The sequence below is a fragment of the Zootermopsis nevadensis genome, unplaced genomic scaffold (genome assembly GCF_977971745.1).
Source record: "Zootermopsis nevadensis isolate Lab colony 2312 unplaced genomic scaffold, Znev_1.0 Znev_ptg000021l, whole genome shotgun sequence".
In the NCBI taxonomy this organism is placed as follows: domain Eukaryota; kingdom Metazoa; phylum Arthropoda; class Insecta; order Blattodea; family Termopsidae; genus Zootermopsis; species Zootermopsis nevadensis.
Genome location: NW_028259153.1, coordinates 5366269 through 5394143, shown reverse-complemented (window position 1 = coordinate 5394143; position 27875 = coordinate 5366269). Strand labels below are relative to the sequence as shown.

At 37.2% G+C, this 27875-nt stretch overlaps 2 protein-coding genes across 7 annotated transcripts; both read right to left on the bottom strand.

The window, feature by feature from the left end:
* Positions 1-133: 133 nt before the first annotated feature.
* On the bottom strand, positions 134-27875 carry LOC110836101 (zinc finger protein 341-like). 6 transcript variants are annotated; one of them, XR_015536248.1, is made up of 15 exons: positions 27746-27875; positions 27548-27658; positions 24910-25029; positions 24534-24736; positions 20795-21244; positions 18290-18535; positions 17635-17763; positions 13451-13647; positions 12699-12960; positions 11155-11281; positions 9881-10035; positions 8622-9079; positions 7877-8145; positions 4289-4325; positions 134-3977 (listed from the first exon to the last, which is right to left on the bottom strand). XR_015536248.1 is itself a non-coding variant. In XM_087353131.1 (14 exons), exons 1-12 carry the CDS (start codon positions 27774-27776, stop codon positions 8627-8629), a joined length of 2484 nt encoding a protein of 827 aa, XP_087209257.1. In that variant the 5' UTR covers positions 27777-27875; the 3' UTR covers positions 134-3977; positions 4289-4325; positions 8622-8626. The 6 variants fall into 6 exon arrangements, 3 of the variants coding, with proteins under 3 accessions (XP_087209257.1, XP_021932637.2, XP_087209258.1); XR_015536246.1 differs by having other exon boundaries at positions 4289-8145; XR_015536247.1 differs by having other exon boundaries at positions 134-4325.
* On the bottom strand, positions 1470-2078 carry LOC110836089 (putative transposon-derived protein F52C9.6). Its single transcript, XM_022076932.2, has one exon. It carries the CDS (start codon positions 2076-2078, stop codon positions 1470-1472), a length of 609 nt encoding a protein of 202 aa, XP_021932624.1.

Genomic DNA, 27875 nt, shown 5'->3' with positions numbered 1-27875 from the left:
AGTGCATGAACCTGTCCAACTTGCAACAAAAGGGGTGTTCAAGTTCCAGGATAAAGGGGTGTCCAAGATATAGGGTATTGTGGACATGTAAAATTATAGGATATTTGCCAGTTCCAATTAAAAGTGCCCAATATAGAGGGGTGTCCAACTTGAGGGGTTTTATTGTATATATTTCTCACAAGAAATTAGGCACTTTCTCAGAACTGTAAAAAAATATTCATTTTTTTAACTGATATCCAAATTCTGGAAATGAGAATCCATCTGTCCTTGCATGGCCTCAACCATAGTTCTGTTACCTTTGAACTTCTTTTAACATGACAGAGCAGATAACAGGATTTGTTTCACATACCAATTAAATAGGGAAAAGAATATTCTTTATATCCTAACCTGTGTAGTTTAACAAAAACTTAAAATGAACTGAATACACTACACAAAGGTAAAAGTAAAATCAACCCTACGCTTAATCGAGTGGATAGAAGATGGATGGGAAAATTAAGTTCCAACATGATTGCTTAAAGAATTAGAATTTGGAAAGGTATGGGTAGGAAAATAATTCACAATATGAATGCAGAATTCTTTAGGACATCAACAGTTCTTATCCTAGCACTTGTTTCTTTCCCATTATGAATGATCTGTATTTAATATGAGGCACAACATTTGTTAAAGAGTACTCAGTTCCTTAGTAAATGAACTGACAAATGTGAACTGCCTGGCCTCACTTTATAACAATGGACTTCTTTTTGACACATTCACTACTACTTTGACTAAGTATAGGAGCCAACATATTTTTAGCAGTTTTATTTGAGACATAATGCACCAAATAGCAGTTGAACTAACATGTTTTGATTTTGTTCAAAGAAACCCTATAAATGACCCCTACCTCATATGTGAGTCAATGACACTTATAATTGGTAGCTCATTCCATATCAGTTGACACACACACATGTGCACCATAGATTTATGAGGACCTAGAATTACATAAAAGTACTAAATTCTTTTCCACTTTCACAAACAAGAGTTCAGTTAAATGAAAAAGTAATTCACTGCCGAAGTTGCATATTGCCTTTTATTAAAACAAATATCACCTTAAAATTTTTAAAAAAATAGTCACATTAAAAAATACTGTCTTCATTTGTCCAAAATTTGGTCTCAAAAGAAGTCTAGAATATCTAGAACATACTGTGATCATTTAGATCACAATGGACCTGAGGATAATTTATAAGAAGTATGAATGCTATCTCCCACAATTTCTATACTTTGAAAAGCAGTTGCATAGAAACAAAATCCATGCTTATATAGCCTGAACCTCAACCTGACTGCCACTATCATCATCATCACCATCAACTCCTGTTGTCCCTCATGGAACACAGGGCATCAACAAAGCACTGCCACCTGGTCCTGCTGATGGCCATCCTCTTTATTTCACTCCAGCTCTTTCCTTCTTCCAGTGCCTCAGTGTGGACAGATCTTCACCACGTCTGTCTGGGTCTCCCTCTCTTCCTTCTCCCCTGCAGATTCCAGTCCAAGACCTCTCTCTCAATGGCTTCATTCCCCTTCCTCAGTGTATGCCCGATCCACTTCCATTTCTGCCACTTGATCTGCATGGATACCTCAGATTCCTGTCCTTGGCCAGAGTTCTTGGTTGGAATCACTTCTGGCCAATGGATGTTTAGGATTCTTCGCAAACAGCGGTTGACGAATGCCTGCAGCTTGGAGGTGATCGTTTTTGTTACTTTCCATGTCTCAGATCCATATAACAGCACTGACTTGACATTACTACAAAAGATGCAGAGTTTGGTCCTGGTGGATATTCTGTTGCTCTTCCATAACAGATAAAACCGCACAAAGGCGCCGTTCGCTTTTCGAATGCGTTGCGAGACGTCCTGTGCAGCTCCTCCATTTTTAGCAACCACACTGCCCAGGTAAGTAAAGCTATCCACATCCTCGATAGCCTCGCCACTGAGGGTGAATGGGTCCGTGTTGGTGGTGTTAATCCTTAGGGCCATTGTCTTCTTCGAGTTGATTACGAGTCCTACATTCTTCACCTTCTCTGTCAAGTCTTCGAGCTTCGTTTGCATATCGCCGTGTGCTTCAGACAAAAGACACAGGTCGTCGGCAAAATCAAGATCTTCCAGCCTGTTAACCAAGCCCCATTGATTCCCACTATAGAGAGAAGAAACTGAAATGCAGTACCAACCAGTTCAAACAGGCAAAGCTGTTGAGACTACAATGCCCCATGTGAATGGCACTTGGAGCGGAAGCAACTTGTTAAAGAGGAAGCCAAAGCTAAAGACAGAGATTACTGAAGATATCATTCCTGATATGTTTAATACCATGTGGGAAAACAGTGATAGAAATTGAAATGTTATGGCAGTCAGTAAAACAGTGTCTGACTCTTCTAACAGTACAGCATAGTTTATCTAATTAAACATATATTCATTTTAGTATAAAGGGCCAAAGTAGGTTAAAGCTTTGTTTGGGCATCAGAGATATAGAGACTTCAACAAACTCTTTGAATATTCATGGAACTATTGTAGCTTGACAGAATGCAACTGAACTTATATACTGTTCCTGTCTCCAAGGCTATGCTGTTTAAAACCCACAATCAATGTGTATGATTAAAAAATGTATATAATTATTTGACAAATGTATCATAAGGACTGCATTCACATTTAAATAGAAAGACTTATTTATCTTCTTTTTAAAAACTGGATTAAATGAATACTGATCCATCAACCACCGTAAGGCAGTAAACAAACAGAAGGGTGATTCAAAAATTATTCTCAATTATTCTCTTTCTTTATGATTTATTTGTTCTGAATGTTTACAGCTTTATCACAGTTATATATAATCATCCTGCTTCTCAGTACACTTGGTCCAGCAGTCCACAAGTTGTATTATACTATCTTTGGTTGAGTGTGTAGCCAGTCTTGCACCACTTCCTTAAATTTGACATCAAATGCATAATCCTGAAGACTCTTTCAAAGGTCAAAACAGATGAAGCAGCAAGTATGTACTGTATGGTGGGTGGCTGAGAGCTTCAAATTTCAGTTCCTGGAGGGTTTCCTTGGTAAGGGTAACAGAATGAGTGTGGGCATTGTCATACAACAAAACATCCTGCAACAATCTTCCTCACCATGTTTAGTGAATTACTGGATTCAGTTTATTGTGCAGCAAGTCACAATATCTTACACTTGCTACTATGGTTCACTTTCTTGATAAAGTTTGAGGACATAAACTTGGGAATTCCAGAACACTGTAAACATAACCTTTCCAACTGATGACTGGTTTTCAAAATCTCTTTGATAAAGGATATGCTGGGTGCTTCCACTGCATACTCTGGTGTTTACTTTCTGGGTTGTAATAGTGGACCCAAGTTTCATCCCCAGTGATGATGCAATTAAAAAAATGTTCACCTTCATTATGATATTGCTCTGAATATAACAACTGACATCCAAATAATTGCACTAGTGCTGTTCTATCAAAACTTTTGGCACCCACCTTTCACAAACATTGAGATATCCAAGGGTGTAATATGCAACTATATGGGCTGAACCATGATTAATATCTTATTGTGTTGCAATGTCCTTTTATTACTGCTGTTCTGTTGCTAAGTATCATGCCTCTGGCCTGTTGCTGTTTATCATCACTGGTTGATGTACACAAGCAGCCTAAGTGCTCTTAATCAGTCTCACTTGTCCAGCCATTCTTAAACATTTCAATCAGCTTACACACATTCTGCTGACGTAACATGTTATCCCAGTATTCAGCAGATAAATAACTGTGAATTCCATCTCCTTTCACACCCTCCACTCATAAAAAAATAAAACACAGCCCTTTTTTCTTTATTGGTACAAATCAAAAGTGATGCAGCCATGTTCAGAGTCTGAATGCAACTGATACACTGAGTCCAAGGTCACCTCAAGCACTGCTTCAATATGTCACCTCACAAATGTCAATGCTGACAACTGTTGCTCCTGTGGCAGTAGAAAAAAATTGCACTTTTTGAATTACCTTCATATTTACAGGCCTCTACATGCATACACATGAGTGCACACATACACACACACACACATAATATTTATCCAAATACTATGTGCCCCAGAATATGACACACACCATTCTTTCATAGAATGTTTAAGAAACATAGTCTTCAATAAAGATACTTCTAAAGACCAAAAACAATCACAGAAAAGTAATGTGGCTTGTCCTACTCTAGAAATCTACACAAGCACGTGCTACTTCCAATACAACTGCAACAATATGAAAAATATGATTCCATACTTACAATTACTGACGTGCCTGACTGCTGCTATCACTGTCATCTGAAATTATTTTGTCATTGTCAGTGCCCCAAAGTACAATACCAGTACTTTTGAAATATCAAAGTTTTTTCTTCATATTCATTTGGAAGCATTTGTAAAAAACTTGCTGTCTTGCACAGAAAGTGTTTCAATTGTTAAAGAATTTCTGCAACCAAGTTTGTGTTGCATCAAAGCTCTGGATTCATTCCAATTTCTTTTGCAATTTCTAGTGTCTTCAATCGGTATAATTCACACAATACTGCATGACTAAACTGCCACTTCTCACTTAAATATAAAGAAAACTTCAGTGATACCACTGGAAATTTTCCTTTTTGCTTATGAAAAGACCATCAGTAACTGCTTTTTGTAGTAGATCCAATTTCATTCACTTAAAACTTCCTGGTCTCAATGTGATTCCCTATTTGTACTGTTTCTCGTAAAATCTTCAGTTTCTCAGACAGTAAAACCTCAAGTTGTATTCATTTATTTCCAGCAGCAGTATATGTCACATCATTAATCTTAACATCTTACCATTGAGGCAACTGAAACTGCACATAGTAAAGGTCAAAATCTCAGATTTATTCCAACTACTGCAAAAATATGGCACAAAGAATGTTTTTGATTGGTGAACATCTGCTATGCCATCATATTGCATAAAACAAACCACACAAGAGCTAAGTGGAGTTCAGATACCCAATAAACTGACAAAATAGTTATTGTTGACCCTAACAGCAATGAAAATCTGCAGTGACTGACAATAAGCTCCTGTTATTTACTACCTGCTAAAAGAAAAGAGAAAGTCTGAAGGTCAAGTTTCTTACTTGCCCAATGGTTGACACAGCTCACAATCAACGTTACCAAATCTACTGGTGTGTCTTCTGTATCCCCATATGTAGCACTTTAAATCCTTGAATATGATACACATGTAATATTTTTACACAAGCATTTTATCAAAATCTTGAAATGCTCCAAATGTTTGTAATCCCGAGATCAAAAATGATGCCCCAGAAAGAAATTACATTTTCCTCAATGCAAAGTGACTACCCAATGGCCCCTGCTATCACCTTGAATGTGATGGCAGTAAGGACCTCAAAACAACAGCAATACAGCCTACTTCTACACAATGTAGCAGACCATATTCAGATACAAAAGAGGTGGTGACCCAACACTCTTTATTAAAAAATTGTAGCAACTATAGCAAAAAGAGAGGACTCTTTATAAAAATTAAATCTGTAACCTAGCCTCAAAAACCAAGAATTTCACATATGCAAATAGAGAAGAGGTGCAACATATTATATCTAAATGGAACATAACTGATAACTCAAAATGACATTAAACTTATACATGCTGTGAGAGTTATAATGCTACTCCATGCCCATCCCACAAAAAGCACAACAGCTATCTTTACAGCATGGAAACTTAACTTCAGTACCCTGAGGATGAGGATAAAGATGGTTCTCAAAATGTTGGTGTTTTCTCCATTTAACCACCTGACATGGCTGGTAGCCTGAGAAGAATTCATTATAATATGGGAACTCAGTGAGTACTACAAATGGATAATGTGATTTTCCTTATGTGTTTAGACAACAGCTAAAAGAATCAGATAAGCCCAAAAACCAATAATGCCAACAAATGAGTATTTTGCCTGCCGATTCAGCAGTAAAATGTACTTCTCTACCAATATTATCTATCATAATGTAATAGAAACATACAAGGGCAGATTATAAAAGTTTGGGACTGATATTATTTTATAAGTTTCAAAGCATTCATAGTGACTAAATGAAGTCTTCTAGGGTGAAAGCCCAGTCACTATGGAACAAGTCCCCATTTCAGAGGAGACTAATACTCACTTTTGTTCAGATCTTCATTTTATCCTTATAACTAATATATATATATATATATATATTAGTGTCAATAATAACATTTACTATATGACATTCATCCCGATTATGGGAGAAAAAATAGCAAAAATATTCTCAGAAACACTGGTAATCACTCCATACTGACATGGCTGATCACCCAAAAAGACTTCAGTATCTTTGATTCTAAGGGTCCTACCATGTACTGAAGCACACTTTAAATTATACTGTTTTTAGATGTTATTCAAATTTTGATAATTTCTGGACACTCATTAATCTGTTGAACAGAAAAAGGTCATTATATGCTAAATCTGGCATATAATGTGGGTGAGAAACCAATGGAATGTTGCGTTTCATCAAAAATTCCATTATGAAGCACACTGGGTTTGCCAGTGTGATTTTTGTCACAAACACAAACACTGTTTGTGTGTGATGATTGATGGCAACAATACAAATCATCTTCTATAAAACTTCTGCCCTTTTTAAATTAAGAAAACCACTCAAATGATCCAGCGTGACTGGACTTCTTCTCCAAACACAGGTTTCCACTGCATTCTTTCCAGGTTTCAAACAAAACATTAAGTTTTCATACTTTCAGTAATGTCACCCATTTTACAGTGTACAGATCATCATGAATAAATGTACAGTAAACTCCCAATTATCTATGTGCAGATTATACAGTCTAAGGATTATCTACACATAACATATTTTTTATGCAAATGTGGACACAAGTAAACTAAAATTTCAAACATTTTTCTGCATTGAGAGGAGATGCCACAGCTGTTGGTGATTTTCAAACATTAGCATCTTACAGTCAATTCTGTTATGTTGTATCGTGTGTATGGTAAAGGTGATGGTTAATATTTGTGGATTCTAAGTAAAAAAGCCCAGAAACATAAAGAAAGGTACTGAGAGTAAAACAAAAGCTGGAGTTAATTGCAAAAGTTGAGAGCAAAGAATTGGCAACAAAAACAGCCAAAGATTATTTGGACAGGGACTCAGTGATGACATCCATGAAACAATGCTACCAGGCTGACCTTCTCAGAACTCTTACTGATGCAAATGACAACATAATGGCATTATGGAAACAAGTATGGTGCTGTACGCAGTGTATCTCAGGCATGGCCGTCTGTAAATCTTTTAATGCTGGGATGATTGTGGAGGAAACTTGTTCCAGATCTAGAAGATAATTTGCAAGATTTTCCTAATTAATAAACCAGCAAGTCCAAAATTCTTGACATGGTGTGTGCTATGACAAGTTTAAAAAATGTCCACAAACAAAACATGGAATAATGGCTACAAAATGATGCGTGTAAACTGGACTTCAGCAACATTATCAATGTTGCTGTGAAACAAATAGAAAGATGAAGGGAGGATAATAATGAAGAAGAAAGAAAAAGCAGAGTATGTCATTCACAGCCAGGTGATACAATATGTTGACACTTTCTTGACTACATGGGTCAGAGAGGGTTTGAATACAGTGGTATTACAGCTGCCAGGAAAATTAGTACTGCTGTGAGAAGGAATAGAAATAGTTCACAAAAACAAACAACCATTACAAACTGTTTCTCAAAGTAAGTGTCAGTATAAAAAGAACTGCAAATAAATTTGTGAAGTTCTGTGAATGCACCAAAACAAAGGGTTTTAAATTATATGTCTTCTCCCCTTCATAGCCTGGATAATCAAGAGTATTCAAAATAGTAGTCTGCTCACATATTATACACAGCAATGACTTCCTTCCAACTGGAGTGAAGTTGGAAACTGTTGTCAACATGTCCCTTACGAAATGCACAATAAAGCTTGCGCCATAGCTAAGGTGGTTAGTTGCCAGCTTCTCACTCTGGAGGCCTGGGTTCACACTCAGGTCAGCCCATGTGGGATTTGTGGACAAACTGACTGGCACTGGGACACGTTTTCTCAGAGTCCTTCAGTTTTCCCATCAGTATCATTCAACTGCTGCTCTATATTCAAACATCTTTCATCTGCAGGATGAACAAAGGGCCCATCAAAGGCCCAGTTTCACAAAGACATAATCTTACCCAATTGTAACAAAAACAATAACAATGTATAACAAAACCAGTTCAGAAATTTTATGATCCATCTTCACATGTCACGCTGAATGCTGCATCCAATCACAATAGCACTGGTACCAATATATTACTAAGATACTATAGGCAACATTAATATTAACATTGCTTGTTTATGGTAAAAATTACAAATACCTACCTTATGTTGGTATCAGTGCCAGAATTGAAGTGGTGGGCATTAAGGGAAACCTCTACATTGGTTTTATAGCAGAAACAATATTCAAGGAGACACAGACAGCTTTAACTTGTAACAGCCACACAATATGGACTAAAATATCATTCAGGTTGGTGAAATGACCAGTATCACACAAATAAAGTTGGTAACACCACCACTAAAGTGTGAAAATATAAGCATCTCCAAATAACACTACCTGTATCAAATTGTAGTGGAAGCCACAGGAACTTCCTGGTCCTGCTGCTGGTTGCACCGACCCAGGGTTACATCTTCTCTTGTACTGAACAATGTCTCCATCTTTGACTCAGCAGGAAACACCACATGATACATGCTCCCCCTCCCACTCCCACTGACATCAGCACTGCTGTTGCTATGACTTGCAGCATGCTGTTCTAATGAGACTGGAACAGGCATCACAATGATCTCAATGGTAGGAACATTGTCCCCTGTCTTGTTGGTCTCCTCCGACTGTTGGTCTCGTTTATTCCGCCCTCTCAGTTTGGCCTTTCGGATACCTCTCCTTGCCACCTGTTGTAGCCGCGATCGGACTTGGTACTGTTGCACGCTACTTTCCTGTATAACTTCAGTTTCATCCACATGTCCCTGCGAATGGTCACATTCATGTGCTGCTAGTGACATCTTCTTCTTAAAGCCCTAGAAGAAAAGAAGAGGAAAGAAAAAAGCTGATAAAGCTTGCCTTAATGTATCTTGTGATATCAGGAATCTGTATTTAATTATGAGACATGTCAAACCCTATAAAAGTTTTTGCACAGAATAAGCAATATACTTACTTCTTTAAAAAATAATTAGGACCTTCCACACTGAATTGCATTTTCTTCAATGACATGATGGTTTTGGCTATCATATTTAGAGCTCAAAATGATAACCCTATTCATTTCACCAATAAAATACAAGTCTCTATGTGTCTGTGAATGCCCCATACCATGTTAAGTTTCTCTTCTCAGAAAATGGCTTTTCTTTCTTTCTGTGTTGCCATCATGCCTTATCAAGCATAAAAACTTTAAAAAACAACTGCAGTGCACACACCAGATATAGACAGCTAAAATGAAAGCAATCACACATCACAAGCTAAAATGATGCATGCAATATGGCAACTAACTCATCAGAGTGGTTAATGGCTAAATTGAAAAACTGACCAGTCATAAAAAAGTATAAAACCCAGAAACTTCAAACATAACACATACTTTGAGAAAGCAGAAACCCCTGAAATGGTAGGAATCTTAATGGGACTGAAAAAAGATCATGTGAATCACAGGAAAAACATATTCCAGGAATGTAAATATACTGTATAAAGGGCACTTTTTCTGGAGCCAATTTTCTTCTGATTTTATAACACCGTAACAGATGGCATTTACTGCAATGAATTTTCCCAGTGAGAATGAGTAAATACTAGAAAAAGTCTAAACTGCTAAAGACACAAATTATTATACATACAATGCCACAATTATGGCATGTGTGAGGTGCTCCTTGGTGGTGTGTTCTGTCATGTTGACGTAGCTGTGCCTGACGTTGGAATGTCTTGTTGCATATCCTGCACTGTAGGGATGGACGCACTGAACTATGCGTCAGTATGTGAAGCTTCAGTTTATCTGCAATGACAGTTATGCGTGAGATGTGAGGTTATCACAGTGGTGAAAATCTGGACTGTATTTAAGTCCTGCACCCTGTAGATGAAGACAATAAGTTTCTCCAAAATGCTGACAACCACATACAAGACTATACTACATCATAATCCAAAGACCATAATACAAAAGGATATTATTTTTATTAACTGATCATCCCATGTAGCTGTAACAATGACTTAGCTTCTCGGTAACACATCTAGCTTAACTAACTAACTAGATGGCTTACCGAACCCAAAGGTTCATCACCGAATTAACCAAAGCCCTCCACCGGACCCTGACCTGGGCCAACAAAATCCAGTCTCCTTCAACTCCTATCTCCCATAGATCCTGCCTGACATTATCCTCCCATCTATGTCTAGGTCTACCCAGTGGTCTCTTCCCCTCAGGCTTCCCAACCAATACCCGGTGCACACCTCTTGTCCCATCCATGCACGCTACATGCCCAGCCCATCTCATTCTTCTTGACTTAATCACTCTGACAATATTGGGGGAGGAGTACAGATTTTTAAACAAATCTAGCTTACATTTTTAAAACCCTGAACTGAATTCAAAATCTGACCCAACATGTTTTTACTGTTCCCCAGGCTTTCCAGGTAAATAACACAACAGTATGATAAATTAGGTCATAACTACTTTGTTCCACAACATTACTGTGACTACTAATTCTACATTAACCTCACCACACCAACATTTCTCATGGGAAAAGCACTGATGGTAAAGTTCAGAGGCTGCTACTTATAATCTGACCTAGCCAATGTCTATGTTGGCACTCATCAAAATTGTATCATCCATTTCTTCATCTAAATTTGCATGTCTATCATCTGAGTAGACAGCATACATAAAAAGGAGTGCTTCAGCCTGTACAACATTTTAAGGTGATGTACAATATTACAAAATTAAACAATAAAGAAAGTGATGAAAATAACACAATATAAACATTCACTTGGGTCACTATTATGTCATTTTGATTTGAAACAAGGATACATGACAAAGACAACTGTACTTCATGTTAAAATGCTTTACAAGGCTTAGCAAGGTATTGAGTTACCACAAAACTAGAGATAACATCGTTAACGTGCTTACCCTGTCTATTGAATTCCCTGGGACAACCCAAATATGAGCGGAATGGACACTTGAACTTCTTTACTGACTGATGGATCAACAAATGCCTCACAAGCTTGTCCTTGCGATTAAAAGCTGCAGGACAATGCTGGAAAAATCACAACCAAATTTAATACAAACTCTAAAACTTATATCACATTATATTACTTCAAATATAACAAAATGTTCTACTTGAGGGGTTAACACTCTTGCTTCAAATCTGGGAGATTCAGGGTTCAAATCTTTGGCCAGAAACTTGTTATCCTTACTGAGGTTTTCACGTTTACCCTCAGTCTCTTCAAGCTATAACCAAACATGAACATGGAGGAAGTCCTTCATTCACTCTCTCAAAGGATGTAGGAAGGAACCTATACAGCATTGCCAGCCCTGACCAGGCCACTAGGCCACCACACTGTCCTCTTCAGGACACTGTTCAGCCCTGGCCAATCCTTATATCCACTCTCCTAGTTCCTCTTCATCACATCCACCCATCTCCCTTATGCCCAATGATCCACCTACTGGATCCCAAGGGGACCTTATAATGGCTGCCTTCTTGGAACCCCCCTCCTCTCTCTTCCATCTCCTTCCTCTTCCTGCTGACCAGGCTGCAGCCACCCCCCCTCCTATTGGCTCCCAGGCCCTCACCCAATCCTGACTCCACTCCCCACTGGTCCAGCCAAGGCTCTGCCTTGACTGAGTTTCCTATATCTCAAGCCGATTCCACACGCATGGCACACTCATCGCCCTCATGATGAATGCAGCAAGGGCTTCTGAAACGTTCATAAACTTCTACCAGATTACACAGTGCTACAACCCAGAAGACAGCCATCTTCTTTCTCCAAGTAAATGCTGGTTACTGAATTGAAAGTGTCATTAAAAAAAACATAAATAACACTCAAATCCAAAATAGGTTAAATAGGTTGTACTTGATGAATAAAATAAGAATGATGCACAGGCATGAAATTTTAGTAAAAATGGTTTCCCAGACAGGAAAAACACACTATGTTATGGACCATATCCACATCAGGATTATTTGTGGCTTATTTAATGATGCTGTCAATAGAACAGATGATACAGGGTTAAAAGATATGAATATATGAGGAATGAATTGGAAAGCATATGGATGGAAACAATCTAATACCAAAACTGAGGCAGTATCTCATCATTAGCTTGGAGGGACCAGAAAATCCATAAAAAAGCCTCAGTCAGAATAGCCATTGTATGGCCTGTGATTTGAACATGAAACCTCCTATTATGAAGCAGGAGTGCTAACCACTCAGAAGTGACATTTGGTCCAATAACTGAACTCTGATACTGTTGGCACCAACTCGGAAACTACTAGTGTCTAAGATGGATAGATGGATCTGCATTTAATACAGTTCCGTGCTACATTTCAGCCCTAAATAAACAGTCCTTCTTCTACAGCAGCTATGCTATTCTAAGCATTTATCTTCTAGCATTGCCTCAGATCTCTTATTGGGTACACCATTTTTGTTCACACTATGAATAAGAGAATTTGTTCGTACCTGGCAAACGTGAGGTTTGTATGCACTATGTGTGAGCATGTGCGTGTTTAGGTATTGCTCAGTGCGGAAGCCCTTGCCACACTGCTGGCAGGTGTAAGACTGTGTTGTCCCATGTGTAGGAAGATGTCTTCGCAGGTAGCGTTCACAGGCAAACACCTTCCCACAGTGTGCGCATGGATAACTGTGAGTACTAATAGCCATGTGATGGTCAAGTGATTCAGGAGATGAGAATCTGCTTTTGCACTTCATACAACGAAAAAATCTGAAAAATAGTCAAATATGTAACAACAATATTAATGATATAAGAAATGTGGAGGCCACATGAACCTGCAAATTAGTGATGCCAGCCATCATCTTTATCTATTATTCATCATTATAACTAATTCCATGGAGCAGAATCCCTTTTCAGAAACTAATATTTGCTCAGCCGGTTTTAGTAGAGAGAATAGAAGTATCCCCCAGCTGTATGTGGTGTCCCAGGTTGAAGCGATGTTCAGCCATGGCAGATTTCTACCATACTACATGGCACAACAACCCAGATATCTTCAAACTAAAAAAGAGTACTAAGAGTTGGCATACCATAGTGAAAGGTGTCTTACTCAAATTCAAATGGAAAATAATAATGCTAGTTCTAATGGAGAACAAAATAAACGGAAGACCCTTTGATAAAAGAGTTCTGTCACCCACAGGCATGTTGAACATGTGTTCCAATGCTGTCACTTAAAAAGAAGTTTGCAAGAGCTTTTACACACCTGCTGCCTACTTTGGGAGGTGCAGCCCTGGTGCTGTGGCTGTACTGATGAATTCCCAGGTCTGCTAATGTGTGGAACTGCTTACTGCAGACATGACATCGATACAACACTTCACTTGAGTGAACTCGTGTGTGACTTACAAATGTGTCCAGGTCAGTAAATGTCTGCTGACAGTTTTTCTGGATACATTTGTAGACCTGCAAGCATATACATATGGAACAACAAACACTTTTTAAAACATGCAGATGTGTTGGTATCTTTAACTTGAATTTAGTATTACAACTGTTAAAATGGATGAGTCCCTAACAACATCTGATTAATAGTTTATTTAGTGATAATGCATATCAACCACAGAGGTTATGTAGCACTACAGATATATAAGATTATCACTGATGTAGAATGTTATTTGTATTCAGACAGTTCATAGTTTGAATGCCCAACAGCAGACTGCCTACCCTGACAGACTTTTCTTTGTTTTCTTCAGTCCTTCCTGATGACTGCTATGGCAGTAGCTACAAATTGGACATTAATATTTCCTCTCCAGTAATTTTCAAATGACCATACATAATTCTTCCCCAGCTAATTTAATGCAAGCTTTGCAGTTACTATGGTGGCATTAATAATAAACAAACAAAAAATGCAATCTACATAAAAGTCAGTTCAATAGCAAGCCAAGAATGTCTCAAGTACTGTACTACAATGTCAGACTGCAGGTTCTCACAATGACAAATATCAAGAAGGCTATCTGCTATAATGCTGTGGTAAATAATCTGGTAGACAGTGACAGGCATTTCAGAAGTGTTTACTATCTACATTATCAGGGCAATCATTGTCCTGATGATGGAGGCAGTAAGCACCTTTGAAACAACACTCAATATCTACTATATTACATGATGCAACATCCCAGAAGACAACCATCTCCATACTATACTATAATGTTTGGCAACACATACTGATCACAGCATTAAATAATTTGTGACAAGCTATTACAGCTAAAGCTTCTTGTATTATCATGCACTCAATATACCAAACAGTTAAATGTCTTTGACATTTAAAACTATACTTACCTATTTTCTAAATCACTGGGAATGTGGGGGATTTGGATAACATATACAGGTAACCCTTGATTTGCGCAACTTCAATTTGTGCCGATTCAGAATACCGCCGCTTTTGAAACCAGCAAGTCAAAAAATGAAAAAAAATATATTTTACTGTTATTTATAACGTTTTACAATGTTTCTCATATTGATTCTTATACTAAATCGTAATTCTTACATCGCTGATTGTGAGATAATCTCCTAAAAATGTGCCAACATTGCGCAACAGTCACGTGAGCATTGGTCACTCTTCACAATGAGCCATTTGCATTCAGCCTGATAAGGGAGTAAGGAAAAATGTGCTCAGTTCGCTTCTTCTTGACACATTGAATGTGCTGAAAACTGTGTGCTCAACGTGTTTGTGTTGTTGTTCGACCACTATTCTGAGGTATCAACTGTTTTATATTTATAAATTGTAGAAGAGCCACCATGTCTGGTAAGAGAAGTGAATGTGTTGCTAAAAAGTTGCGTAGGTCTATTGCGTTAGAAGATAAGATGGACGTAATTCGTAGAATAGAAGATGGTGATACCCATCATAATGTGTGCAGAAGTATGAAGTTGCCTCCTTCCACTGTGACTACCATAATGAAAAATTCATATAAAATGAAACAGTCAATGCAACAGGCTATGAGAGTAAGTGTAATGCAAGTGAGTTATAGCAGAAGTAAACTTTTAGAAAGAATAGAGAACGTACTGTTGCTATGGGTGGATGACATGAATTGAAAAAACATTCCCTTGACTGAAATTGCTATCACAGATAAGGCGAAATCAATTTTTGAGGAACTTAAGTGGTCAATTTTTGGGTGCCAGGAACGCATGTCATTGACTTCCCATTGATTTACATTATAAAAATAGTTTCAATTTATGCTGATTCCATTTACACCGGTTCGTCCAGGAACACATCCCTGGAGTAAATTGAGGGTTACCTGTACTTTGAAAACTGGACTGACAAGTGCCAAGGTAGTCTGGCAAGCAGCTGCCTAAGTTGAAAGAAATAGGCATAAATCACAACAAGATGCCATTCTCAGAGCCACTTAATGAGAGCTTTATTTTTTATATGTAGAACTGAATGACAAATAGCTCACAAAATGCACATACTTAAAGATGCTAATCCCTTTTCCTCAAACAAGGTATGTGTTCTGATGGACTACTATAATGCACAATTTTTCCAATTTCTAGAGGGATGTACTCCATATCTTAGAGGTTGGAGCTCAAACCCCCTTTTGCCCTTACACTCCACTATCTATGTCTTTAAAAAGAGTAACAAATGGTACCCTGGAACGCAAGTATAAGGGTGCCACCCTGGACTTCCCTGACTCATCTACAGCCCTGCACATGATAAAATGCTAAGAGGTGTTATACTATGAACATATGACAGATTTGTGCATGCACATAAAACTTAGGATTTAATTGCAAGGTAGAAAATTATAATCAGTCTCTTATGCTTCTATGTATCAAACTTCCAATACATGGTGGAACCCCATATTTACACTTTTCTGAGGACATGAAAAATGGCATAAATTGCAGGAAATTAAAAAATCATAAGCTTAGTACTTATTTCCACCTTAATCATTTATTATAACAAAACAAATAATGAAGGCAAATTACCAGGAACATTGAACTGATACCATATTTTTGGACACTTACCTATCTTTGTCTAGTGGTAAAAAAGCGAATCAGAATTTGTCTCTTCTCCTGTCACAAGATGTTAGTATAAAGCATGCTGGGTCCAGTGGATAAAACTAATCTCAATATCCAGATAAGCTTCATCCCCTGGGCCCAACAGATCAGGTTCATACACCTTCACCTGATGACAGAAACACTGTGGGCTATTTAACCAACAAATGAAAATGTACAGAAATATTAATCAGTTCAATGACACACCTACACCAAAAAGCTTTAGACTAATGTACAAACATTTATGAAAACAATTTTCAAAAACTGAAAGTATATAATATAGTTCAAAATCATCTGTAAAACGCTATGGAAGTTTACATACAGAATAAGCAGTGTACTTACTTCTTCAAAAAGAAACGTGATATCTTATAACCAACATGCATTTTCTTCAATGATATGATAGTTTTAACTACTTATTCACAACAGACACTAATAAGCCACGTTGTTTTACCATGGAATTACAAGACACCATGGGGGTTATGAAGGGCATGGTTCTTCTTTACTCCTGTATTGCCATCATGCCTTATCAAATACACCAATTCCAATAAAACTGCAGTGCATGTATCAGATTCAGCTAACAGAGTAAGTAATAATAATAACAGCCAAAGCTAACCCAAAAAAGTCACAATCAGAAGCTAAAAGGATGCTTACAATAAGGTAATTAACTCATCAGAGTAGCCACCAGATAATATGAAAAGCTGACCAGTCACAAGAAAATTATGTAAAGCCCAAGAAATTAAAATGTAATTTAATAATTTGTGGGAATACAACCTAATGTAGGAAAATGAACAGGACTGGAAAAGATCATGTAAATTATGGAAAAAAGTACATTCCAGGAACAAGGTTTTGGTGTACTGCATTCCTACCAGATTTCGCTGGTCACAGACCAGAGGAAGAACATGTAAGTTGGCACTGCTTATATTGAGACGAGTTAGTGTTCAGAAGAGTAAGTCCTGGTCCCATGGGGAAAAATAAGAAAAAGACGCATAAAAAGAAAAAGGTTATGCTGCCAAGTTCATCTGCAAGTGTTGCCAGCCATTAGTTCTAGAAGACTGTGCAGTCTACATGCTACTGTCCACAGTAGAAGCAGTTACCTGAAAATTCTTGAAGTTCAACACTCAAAGATCAAAATTTGATTCAAGATCAATATTTTTTCAAATAAATTTTGAAAATATAAGACTCACATATGCCTACTCTTTATAAAACAGGGAAGTAAAGTTTCATATGTTAAAAAATATTAAGGTTTATAGATCGCTGGAACCAGAGGCTATCACATGATGTAATGTACATATTTATTTTTAAGCATCAGTTCAAACAATTCACATAATGACAGGTAATAATCATAACTAAATATAGGTGCAAACAAATTCAACTATTTACAAAATTATATGTTCCAAGAAACACTCCTACCTTCTGATGTGAGTGCAGCTTCATGTGGGTCCTGAGTTCAAAATAGGAGTCAAACCTTGTAGAACAGTACTGGCACACGTAAGCTCGGTCTACCATCAGCTCCACTTCTGAGTTGCTAGGGTTTGAGTCCTACAGAAGACCGTTCAGACAGCTATGAGAAATCAGATCTTTATAACCAGAGTTACATAAAGCTATATATTACTTGCTAGATGCGATTTACTCACCACCCAGTACTGTTAAGGTAATTAGATGGAGAAGGTTGCGACTGGTTAGAGAATCGAAAACACATTCAATGTTTTGGCTGGAAAACCTCATGGAGACCTACACATGGGAGACAAAGGGTAGGAAAACAATGTGTATATGGTAAACATGTATTAGTAACTCAAAGGAACATGTGAGGAAGTGGACTAGTTTCAAATGCTAATGACGCGATCCAATGGCAGACTTTTGTGGTCACACTAGGTGAATCCTTAGTTTATAAAATAACAAATTTTAGTGGACATACAATTTACAAACAAATACTAAGCAAAGCCCATATAAAAATATCAGAAAGAAACAAAACTGAAGAAAACATAAAATATGTAAGTAACCAATGCATAGATTTCCGTATTACTTTGAAAGAAATAACATTCCAATAAGCTGAGCAAAGTATTACCTTATCAGACATTCCTGCAACATCATCTTTCCTGGAAACAGGTTGGAGAGGTTCTTTGGGGAGTGTTTGGTTGAGACCTTGAGGCCAGACTTTGTGTGTAGCCATGTGCTTCTTCACATTAGATTTCTGTGAGAAGGCACGTCCACATACAACACACTGAAAGGGTTTCTCACCCGTGTGGCTCCGCATGTGCTGCTGCATATCAAAGTTCTTGGCAAACTGCTTGCTACAGTACTTACATCTCAACTGTGGGCAAATCAGATGACATGGCATTAAAAGGGATCAACATGTAGTTCAAATAGCTACCACTTATGATGATGGATAATACCTGTGATATCTTCTAAAGTTATAGGTCCTCAAAACCCTGTTCTCCAATTCAAGATACTATTTCAAATGTTTAAACCAAGAACTGCAATGTAATAACACGAGTCCACACACTGATCCTTTAACAGATTTTTTAGTTATTTTCTTTCATGTTTTGATACAGCATAGTACTGAAACAACATAGTAACTCTAGGGTACAAGTGTTAAGTATGGATGAGAAAGAGTGGGTTAAGACCCAACAGTATGGAGAACAGAAATTACCCTTTTAATGGCTGGAGAAAGAAGGAAGTAATGAGGAACTAAGATGAAATACCCTTGTGTCAGATATCACTGATGTGATCACTGTGTAGCAGGACTAGTAGTTATTCAAATATATTCAATATTACTGCTTTTTACTGTAATGTATACACTTACACCTGTAACAAGTGTATCATCTTCATCATATTACTGTATTTATCCAAATACCACACTCTACTGTTTTCTAAAGTTTTACATAAAAACCTCAGATGTACATCATTTTTGAGAATATGACTGTTTATTAAACTGTGCTATGTGTGGCAATTTATTATGTGCTATAATATCCCATGTCTTAAAATGGTAGCTGAAGGACAGACAGAGGGACGTTAGTACAACACGCTCTGCTTATGTTCTGCTCAATACTACCATCCAAAATAACATTTCTCCAGTGCTATGAGCACTGTATCAACTTTGCCAACCCACTGCATAAATCAAGGCAAGCAAAAACCACTATCAAGTAAAGATCCCAAGTGAACTGACATGGTAAGAAATTTTCCAACATCACTCATGAAAGATGTACTGGCCTTTTGGCAAAAGTTTTCCTTTTCTTCCAGAAATAAATAGGGAGTGGGTGTCACTGTCAGTTGTTAACCTTCATTTACAGCGGTTTTTCGATGCTGTTAGAACTACAGTTCTCAGACCAGGAAAAAATCCCTACTAGGAATTTGATATACGTGCAAGCGCAAGATTTCACAGTGAGTGACGAGTTGCTATTACCCATCCTAAAAGCATTTGTTCCACAACCACTGAACAAACAACAGACAACAGGCTTTCATGTGTTCTAATGGGTATAGATTTAAGATTACCTCACAGTGGCACAGTGATTTAATCTAGAATATTATCACAACACCCACAGAACACATTACAGGTGCACTCAATAAACACTACTCTTAACTGCTTAATATTTTCAGTCTGTGTATAGTAGCATAACTCTTTGGCGTGTCACACTTCCCACCAATAGCAGCCCTCTAGTAAACTTGATAATAAACATTCCTCCTGCACAGCACCAGAACTAACTTCCCCCCGCAGGGATTTTCTTGTGGCCAGTGGACAGTCCCTGCACTTACAGCTGTTGGAAGTGAATGAAACAAAGTGACTCTGATCATTTACTGTCTGTGAGAAACTAAAGATAAGTAAACTAAATAGGGAATTGAACTGTTAGCGAGCGAAGTCTCAAGTTTTATGACAGTAGAAGTTATCTACAGAGCAGCAGTCACTGACAAAAGCAACATTTTCAGAGGAGGAACAAAAACTTTCTTCATATTTAAATGCAAAGTAGCAGATTCATTATGCAGTATCAAGAGAAATGTACCAACTGAAGGCACTAGAAATAGCAAGACATTTTAATGAATCCAGAATTCAACACAAGCCAAGGTTGGTTGCAGAGATTGTTTAACTGACAACATTTATGTATAAAACAGCAAAAAAGTACTGCACAGATGTTTCTAATGCATACAAAGAAATACTGTTGGTATTTAAAAGTAATGATAGAGTAGTACAGGACAATGAAGACAAGATCAATTCAGATGGCAGTGAAGCATACCAGTAATTATACAGTCCACGACTGTAATCTTGAGGAAGTGGGGTGAAGGAGGAAGGAGGAAAGATAGCGTCTGCCTTTAACGCTACGGACTTCCTGCATTCCTTGCAAGTCTCAAGATTACAGTCGTGGACTATATAAGTAGAGTATCACATTTTTTATTAATTTTTCATGTTAGTGTGGTTTTATCAGTCATGCATGGTTATGTAGACTTCTAGGATGGGAATAGTCACATTAATAAAATTCATCACTTTTTGGTTTTATTATTAGATCCATTCAATTATTTATCACCATACACACAAATCACTGCCAGCAGAAGTCCACACCACTACTACAGTGTATACCTTAAGAGTTTTGGTTGTTGAAGGTTGAATGTCAGAGCTATCCTCCACCTTTATAGGCTGTGGTGTTTGTGACTCCACCACACTGTTGAGCAAAAGTTCTACATCCCCAGTTGTGGGCTGGGACTGCTGTGTCACAATGGCCTGCGTCTTGAATTCCACAGTGCCTGTCGTGGTGTCTAGGAACTCCAGGTTACTTTCTGCATTGCTGTTAAACTCCACAATCTTGCCACTACCATCACTGAGCTCTGCATCTGGTGGCTGTTCCTGCTGGAAGCTACCTGAAGCTACAAATGACCCCTCAGTAAGAATGATTGGCTGGCCTTCAAGTGTTGTCACGTTGAGGTTACTTCCTGTCTCAACTCCCGAAAGAGATTTCAGTGAACTGCTTGACTCTCCAGAGGAAGTTAGAAATGTTCCAGTCTGGATTACATGTGACAGGGAAGGAAGAACCTGTGAAACACATTTTCAAATTGGGAACTTATAAATGTTTGTGTCACATGCAACATAGGAGAGCCTGTAGAATACATTCTGGAATTATAATTTTCAATGAATACAAATAACCTGTAAAATAAAGATGATCTACACAATTTAATTTCAAAACTGGGTAATTTTCTAATTCAGGCTCCTCTCCTAGTAATTCAAATAAATAAAATCAATTTACTACCAACTTTACAATCTAATACACTGCACTTACTTCAATATCACAAAAAACATTTTGATAAGAATATCAGTGCATACATTGTTTGATTAGTTTTATAATACCTGCATCTTAGTTAACACTGCATATCGGAAGTTGATGCAGTAACAGTGCAGCATACAGCAAAACTAATGTTCATGTAGTACTTACAAACTTGTTCAATTGTATGGGATGTAGATCAGGGGATAATATTAAAATGTATCTTAGGGAAATAGATATGGGGATGTGAATTGGATTCATCAGGCTCAGGATAAGGATCAGTAGCGAGCTCTTGTGAACACAGCAATAAACCTTTAATTCCATAAAAGCAGGGAATTTTTGGACTAGCTTAGCATCCTATTCTTCTTCTTCCACACAACTTCTTAATAAACACTTTGATACTCCATGGAGTTAGTTTGTTGTTTAAAACATATAAATTAAGTGTACCTTATATGCAATTATGAGAAATAGGACCGAGTGTTATGTATTTCACTCCCTTGTGTTCTGTTTGTTTACTATGTAAGATTTGAGGTTTTCACGATGGTGAGTCTAAAGATGGCTGTCTTCTGGGTTGTTGTGCCATGTAGTCTGGTAGATGTTTACTACTTCACATCCATATTCATTTCAACTGTCACACATCTTGTATTGAAGGAAACAAAAACAATATGCAAAATACTGGCAGTAAATTTACTGTTGTGACAAAAATATTTCTTGCAAGTTTTCCCTCTCCATAAATGGAGCACACGCCTTATCTGGAATAATTGATTTAGATTACCAGAATTTGAATATTTCCACAATGGACATTATGTTATATTGGTTAAAAAATTTAGAATATTAAATTCCATTTAAAAACTGAATCTGCACTATGAATACTTCCACCTCAGAAATGGATTTTATCCCCTTGCCTTGCCAGGAAGGTTATCTTAGACCAGACATGAAGGCATTATACACCAACTAATTGTTCCAGCAAAAACAGCTCATAGAAACAATTTCCTACAAGCACATTTTGTTCAGAAAATTGTCTTTTTATTTTGAACAACCATACCACCTTCTACTACAAATTTCAATACATTTTTTAATATTTTGATTAATTTGAATGTTTTCTTGGCTCAAGTTTACTAAAACTGATTTGTAAACTGACAGAACATTAACCAAAGAAGTAATTGATTATAACAGTGAGTGAGTAATAAATTTTGAAAAACCTACAATGTAATCACTGATTCTATAATTTAAGTATAAAGAAAAGTCCAAAATAAGTTATCAAAAAGAAGAACACTTCTGTTCTGTCCAAGATTCTGATGAAGAAAGAATGCAGCAACCAAGATGCATCTAATTGTCAAAAATTCAGTAACCTGCAGAAGTATGAATTTAAATCATCACCTTTGACTGGTCTATCATTTTAGTCATCTGGTGAACAAAGATCCTGCAAGAAGGGCTAATATGAATTCAAACTGGCTGGTGTTAACATAAAAATATAAAAAAACTCAATTATAGTTTGATATGTGGTAGCTATAAGGGTAGCATGAAACAGCCATGAGGCTACAAAGAAATCAGGAGGGACAAGGTCTGGCAACATCAGTAGTGATGCCTGGGGCCTGCCACAACTTAACCAATGATTTACAAAAAAGTCATGTAAATATGTAATGTGGGGGGGGGGGGGGGGGGGGAAAGCTTCATCACAGCATGTAACAAGATGGACAGACATACTTTCAAGATTATGAATCAACACTTTCTTTCATACTTCTCTTCTTATCTCTGCAACAGTCCAACTTTGAACTGTGGTATCTAAGATTATTTCAATTTAAATTCATCCAAGGAACCCTCCCTACAAGTTTGGTGGGAACATCCCAGTACAACCTATATAAATATAAAACAAAGGTTTCTTCTAACTTTGAAATTTTGCTTTTTGCTTAAGAAAAGCCTGTCAGTGACAGCTATTTTCAAGCAGAAGAAACTTTACTCATTTCAAACTTCCTTGCTGCAGTGCAACACATTATTTATTCTGCTTCTATTAAAATCTTTTAATTTCCCATGGACAGTAAATTGAGTTGCATTCATTCACTTCCAGCAGCTGTATTTGTCCACACCATCAATCCCAAGCACATTACAAAAGGGGAGAGGGAAGGAAGTTAGCAAATGTTCTGCTGTATACCACTGTCAAAAACAACATTTCTCCATTGTATGCACAGTTTCAGTAGTGCACGTGTAAGAAAAACAGAACTGCATAGAATGCTTTTTGACTACTGATACCTGCTTTGCCATCCCATTATGTAAACCAAGGCATAACAAATTGAGATGAGATCAGACACACAGTATATTGACCTGGACAAAATAATTATGATTAATGATAACAGAAAAGAAAATCTGTTGAGAAAGAAGAAACAATGTGGCTGAGCCTTTTATATACAGTAAGAAGTGTCCTACAGTTACTGAAAATTGACAACACACCCCCACTTCTTACTTCTTGTTGCAGAGTAAGTTTAAGTTTGAAGGCCAAATCTCTTACTTTGCCCAGCAGCCAAAACAGGTCACACCAATGATGTTACCAAGTCTAATGATCTGTCTTGTACACTCAAGTGTGTAGCCCTTTATGCTACCAAACTGAAACCTGAATATGTGTATATAGAATTTTTTATGAAAATTTTTGGAAAGAGGTGCGCATCATATTCTAATAAAATATCTTAATTTACCAAATGGTTTTCATTACATTTATGGTACACACGTCGATTGCAAAAGCCAAAAATGTTGTACATGACCACGAAATACAAATGATGCCTTTACTCAATGAAACAAAGAGAGTACAGACAATGAGATGAATTTCTAAACTTCAAAAGAATTTTCTGTAAGATGAATTATAAGTTCCAGATCTTTTAAAATGAATATTTCGTATCACCACACTTGTATACAAAAGTGATGCAAAACAGCACAAAATCCTAAATAAACATACGAGAACACAACTATACATGAAAGATTCTTCAAAGTTTTCTAGCCCACAATCTTCAGAATATTTATGATTCTGTACTTTTTTCCCCAGAGTAAAATGAGGGAGAAGTGTGAACTTGCATGTGATCCAGTGCTGATATTGAGGGCACCATGGTCAATGCTGAAGCTCAGGATGTCAGAATCACTCAGAATGATGGGCTGCCCCACCTCACGTTCCTGCAGTGTGTGCGTATAGGTGTTTCCACCTTGTTCATCTGCTTCTTGCTGACCCCCATCTAATGACAGTGATAAACCGCCTTCCACCGACTGCTTCACTAGAGAACCTGTAAAAATATCTCTTATATGTTCACATGACTTGCAAAACATTACTAAAAATTTCATACAAATTATATATTCATGACCAAATTGCTAGTCATTATGAAAATGACTAAACTTTCCCTTATTGATTCATATACACATTTCACTTTATCAACCCAGCTACAGTAGGAAATCATACCTGCAAGATGTTTTGAGATAACATGCTCCTTCTTATGGTTCATGAACAGAGAGAATGAAGTGAACTGCTTTTTGCACTTGCCACATTGGAACACATCTTCTTCATCCAAAGTAATTGCAGCTGAAACATAAGAACTTAATGGTGAACTCTGGTTAAGTATAAATCAGGCTGCACGTAGCTCACTGAGAATGTTAGGTTACCTTGGTATAGAACTTTCTGCAGCTAGTGTCTAACATATGCAATTGGCTTCTGAGCTTGAGTCTTATACAACAATTTAGTTTAAATCAGTATTGTTAATCACCTGTATATCTTGTGAACTTAACATCATGGCAGTGCTATCAGCACCTTAATAAATTATATATTTGAAGGGGTGAGAATGAAAAAGACCAAAGTGATATTTTTTAAAAATTGACTTCTGCACACATTTTACTTCTACACCATCTACGGAACCTACTGTCAATGTAGTGTGAGACATGCCAGTCCACTGGAAACAGCCGTTTATTTCTTTGGCAGAGACAAAAATATAAGTTCTGATGTATCTTCAGATGCACATTTTGAACCAAGTGGACATATCTTCACCTGTGGTATGTAACCTTATTTAATACTATATATAATCTACTAATGACATATGAGCCAGAGCAAAATCATTCTTAGTTATGACATGAAATTTAAATACAAGTTACTGTCAGTTCTACTGTAACTCTAACACTGATCCCTTAAAAAAATCCGAGCACAAGTAATAAATATGTTCTATATAAATATAATTAAAATTAGAAGATTATCATTGGTCTTTGGAAATACATTTGGACTACATCTGTCTCATACCATCTAACTTTCTCAGGTGGAAATTTGTCTGTTGAAGTACAGTAGGGCACCGCTTATACGGCGGGTTAGGGACCAGACCCCCGCCCTAAAGCGAAAATCGCCGAAAAGCGGATCTTTGTCTTATTTCACTTGCAAATGCATATCAAAGCCTAATAAGATGTTACACTATCATATAGTAAGTGCACAATAGCGCTAGCCCTAAGAAAACGATATGAAATTAAAATGAATATCAGTAATACACACATTGTCCTCAGCTTATAGTGATTGGTGAATATAAATTTGAAAATTGATATGCTTATAGTAGGAAGGATGAAGGAGATGGCGCATCTTCATCATCTGACTCTTCAACGAATCTTATTCATTTTGGTGATGGTTTGGAAGCCATAGACATGCCTTGTTCACGAAGTTTAATCATCTCTAACTTGGCATTTAAAATAAGAGGCTTACGACTCCTCTTTTTATCGCTACTACCCTTAGACGCCATTGTAATTACACTGTAGTAACACAAAAATATTATATAAATATACAGTTTGTAATAACGGAAAAACTGCCAGAAATACAGAAAGACGCGGAGCGCACAAAAGCTGTAAACAGACTGAATCAGCGACGAGAAAATGGCGCCGGACACACTTATCTGACTCAGCTGTTGAGCGCCATATTAGCGGAGCGCCGAAAAGCGGGGCCCTACTGTATCTGGAACTTGAAAAACCAAATTATGAAAAACATCATCAGTGATAACTGTAAGGGCTAGGGGAAAATCTGGGCCATTACAGCAATTGAGAGGTCACTGGTAACTCAATTTTCTTTCAAATTAGTAAACACTGGTTCCCTCAGGTTGGCCACAAAAACTTTCATTTGATAGACTTTGGCTGCACTGAGTTCTGTCATAAATCATAAGCATACTGTGTATAGGCCTGAAGAATGGGTTTCACTCTTTATAGAGACATGCCCTCCATTTACCAACTTAGTAACATTCTGAAACTGTCTAGCACAATCTAAACATGAGGAGTTACAATGCAAGCATGAAACTATAAACTATCCTAAACCAGATTAAATTAGCTGATATTACAATAAATTTAAAACACATTTTAATATGCTAATCTATACCTCAGTCCATCAAATTATTTTCTTGGATATACTGCTGTCACTTTATTATGTCATGCTTTCTCAAGTGCACAGGTTATATAGCATTAAACTTCAGACTTCAAATACAGAATTTAAATTATCGCAGTGGGAAGAACATTTGTTTAATTTTACAATTTACGACATAAAACTAGACACTGCATCCAAGAATCTGTTTAGAAGGCAAACAAGATCAAACAATTTTGTTTTCTAACATTATGCAATATTCTAATGACATTTTTCCTGAAGTGCCTGCATATAAGCATCACTACAAACTGACTTAAAATAATTTTTACTATTACAGAAAAAGGTCACCTCTAAGCCTTTGTTGGACAGTATAGATTTGTCTTCCACTTATGTACGCCTTGAAATTTGTACTTTTTGTGATTACTAGCATGGTACTTGGCTGGTCTCAAAATAAACATTGACATTTGCCCATCAAAGTACGAATTTCATTTTGTCAAAATGGCACGATTGCAGAACTTTCGCACATCATGCAGTGCCATGTGTACAAAATATAATCGATAGTTATAGGATTAACCACCTTTTAATAAATTTCAAATTGCTTCATTTCCCTCCACTGGTATTCCACCAGAACAAGTGTCTTGTGTTCTACAGTCACATTACATGGGTACACTGTTGCGGTTCAAGAGCACATTACTTTATGGGAATACTTAGTGTAAATACTTACTTGGTGGACGAGAAGCAACAATTGTCGTTCCAGGTAAACCTTCGTTGGATAAATTCTGAGAGTCTAGAAGGGACTGAACTGTCAGAGCCGTTTGGTTGTCTACGGTCACACCTGCAACCCAAAAGGACAAAAATTCTTACACAATGCTTCATACATAATGGTTCCACATATTCATACGCTTGTAACATTAATTCTCACCAGATAATGTATCAAATAACAAATGGGCCATCCTAGCCTACACTTAACCAAACCCATTAGAGGCCATAAATGACCGGATTTAATTCACAGAATATCGAATTCGTACTTCCGGTCGGACCCGATAGGTCGT

What these genes read in the sequence shown, in the direction of transcription:
- LOC110836089 (XM_022076932.2), bottom strand. Translation starts at nt 2,078, where the DNA reads ATGCAAACGAAGCTCGAAGACTTGACAGAGAAGGTGAAGAATGTAGGA.
- LOC110836101 (XM_022076945.2), bottom strand. Translation starts at nt 27,776, where the DNA reads ATGGCCCATTTGTTATTTGATACATTATCTG. An exon ending in AGCTGCACTCACATCAGAAG is followed by an intron (nt 13,648 to 17,634) that starts GTAGGAGTGTTT and finishes ATATGCTTGCAG; the next exon opens with GTCTACAAATGTATCCAGAA. An exon ending in CCTCCCAAAGTAGGCAGCAG is followed by an intron (nt 12,961 to 13,450) that starts GTGTGTAAAAGC and finishes ACTATTTTTCAG; the next exon opens with ATTTTTTCGTTGTATGAAGT.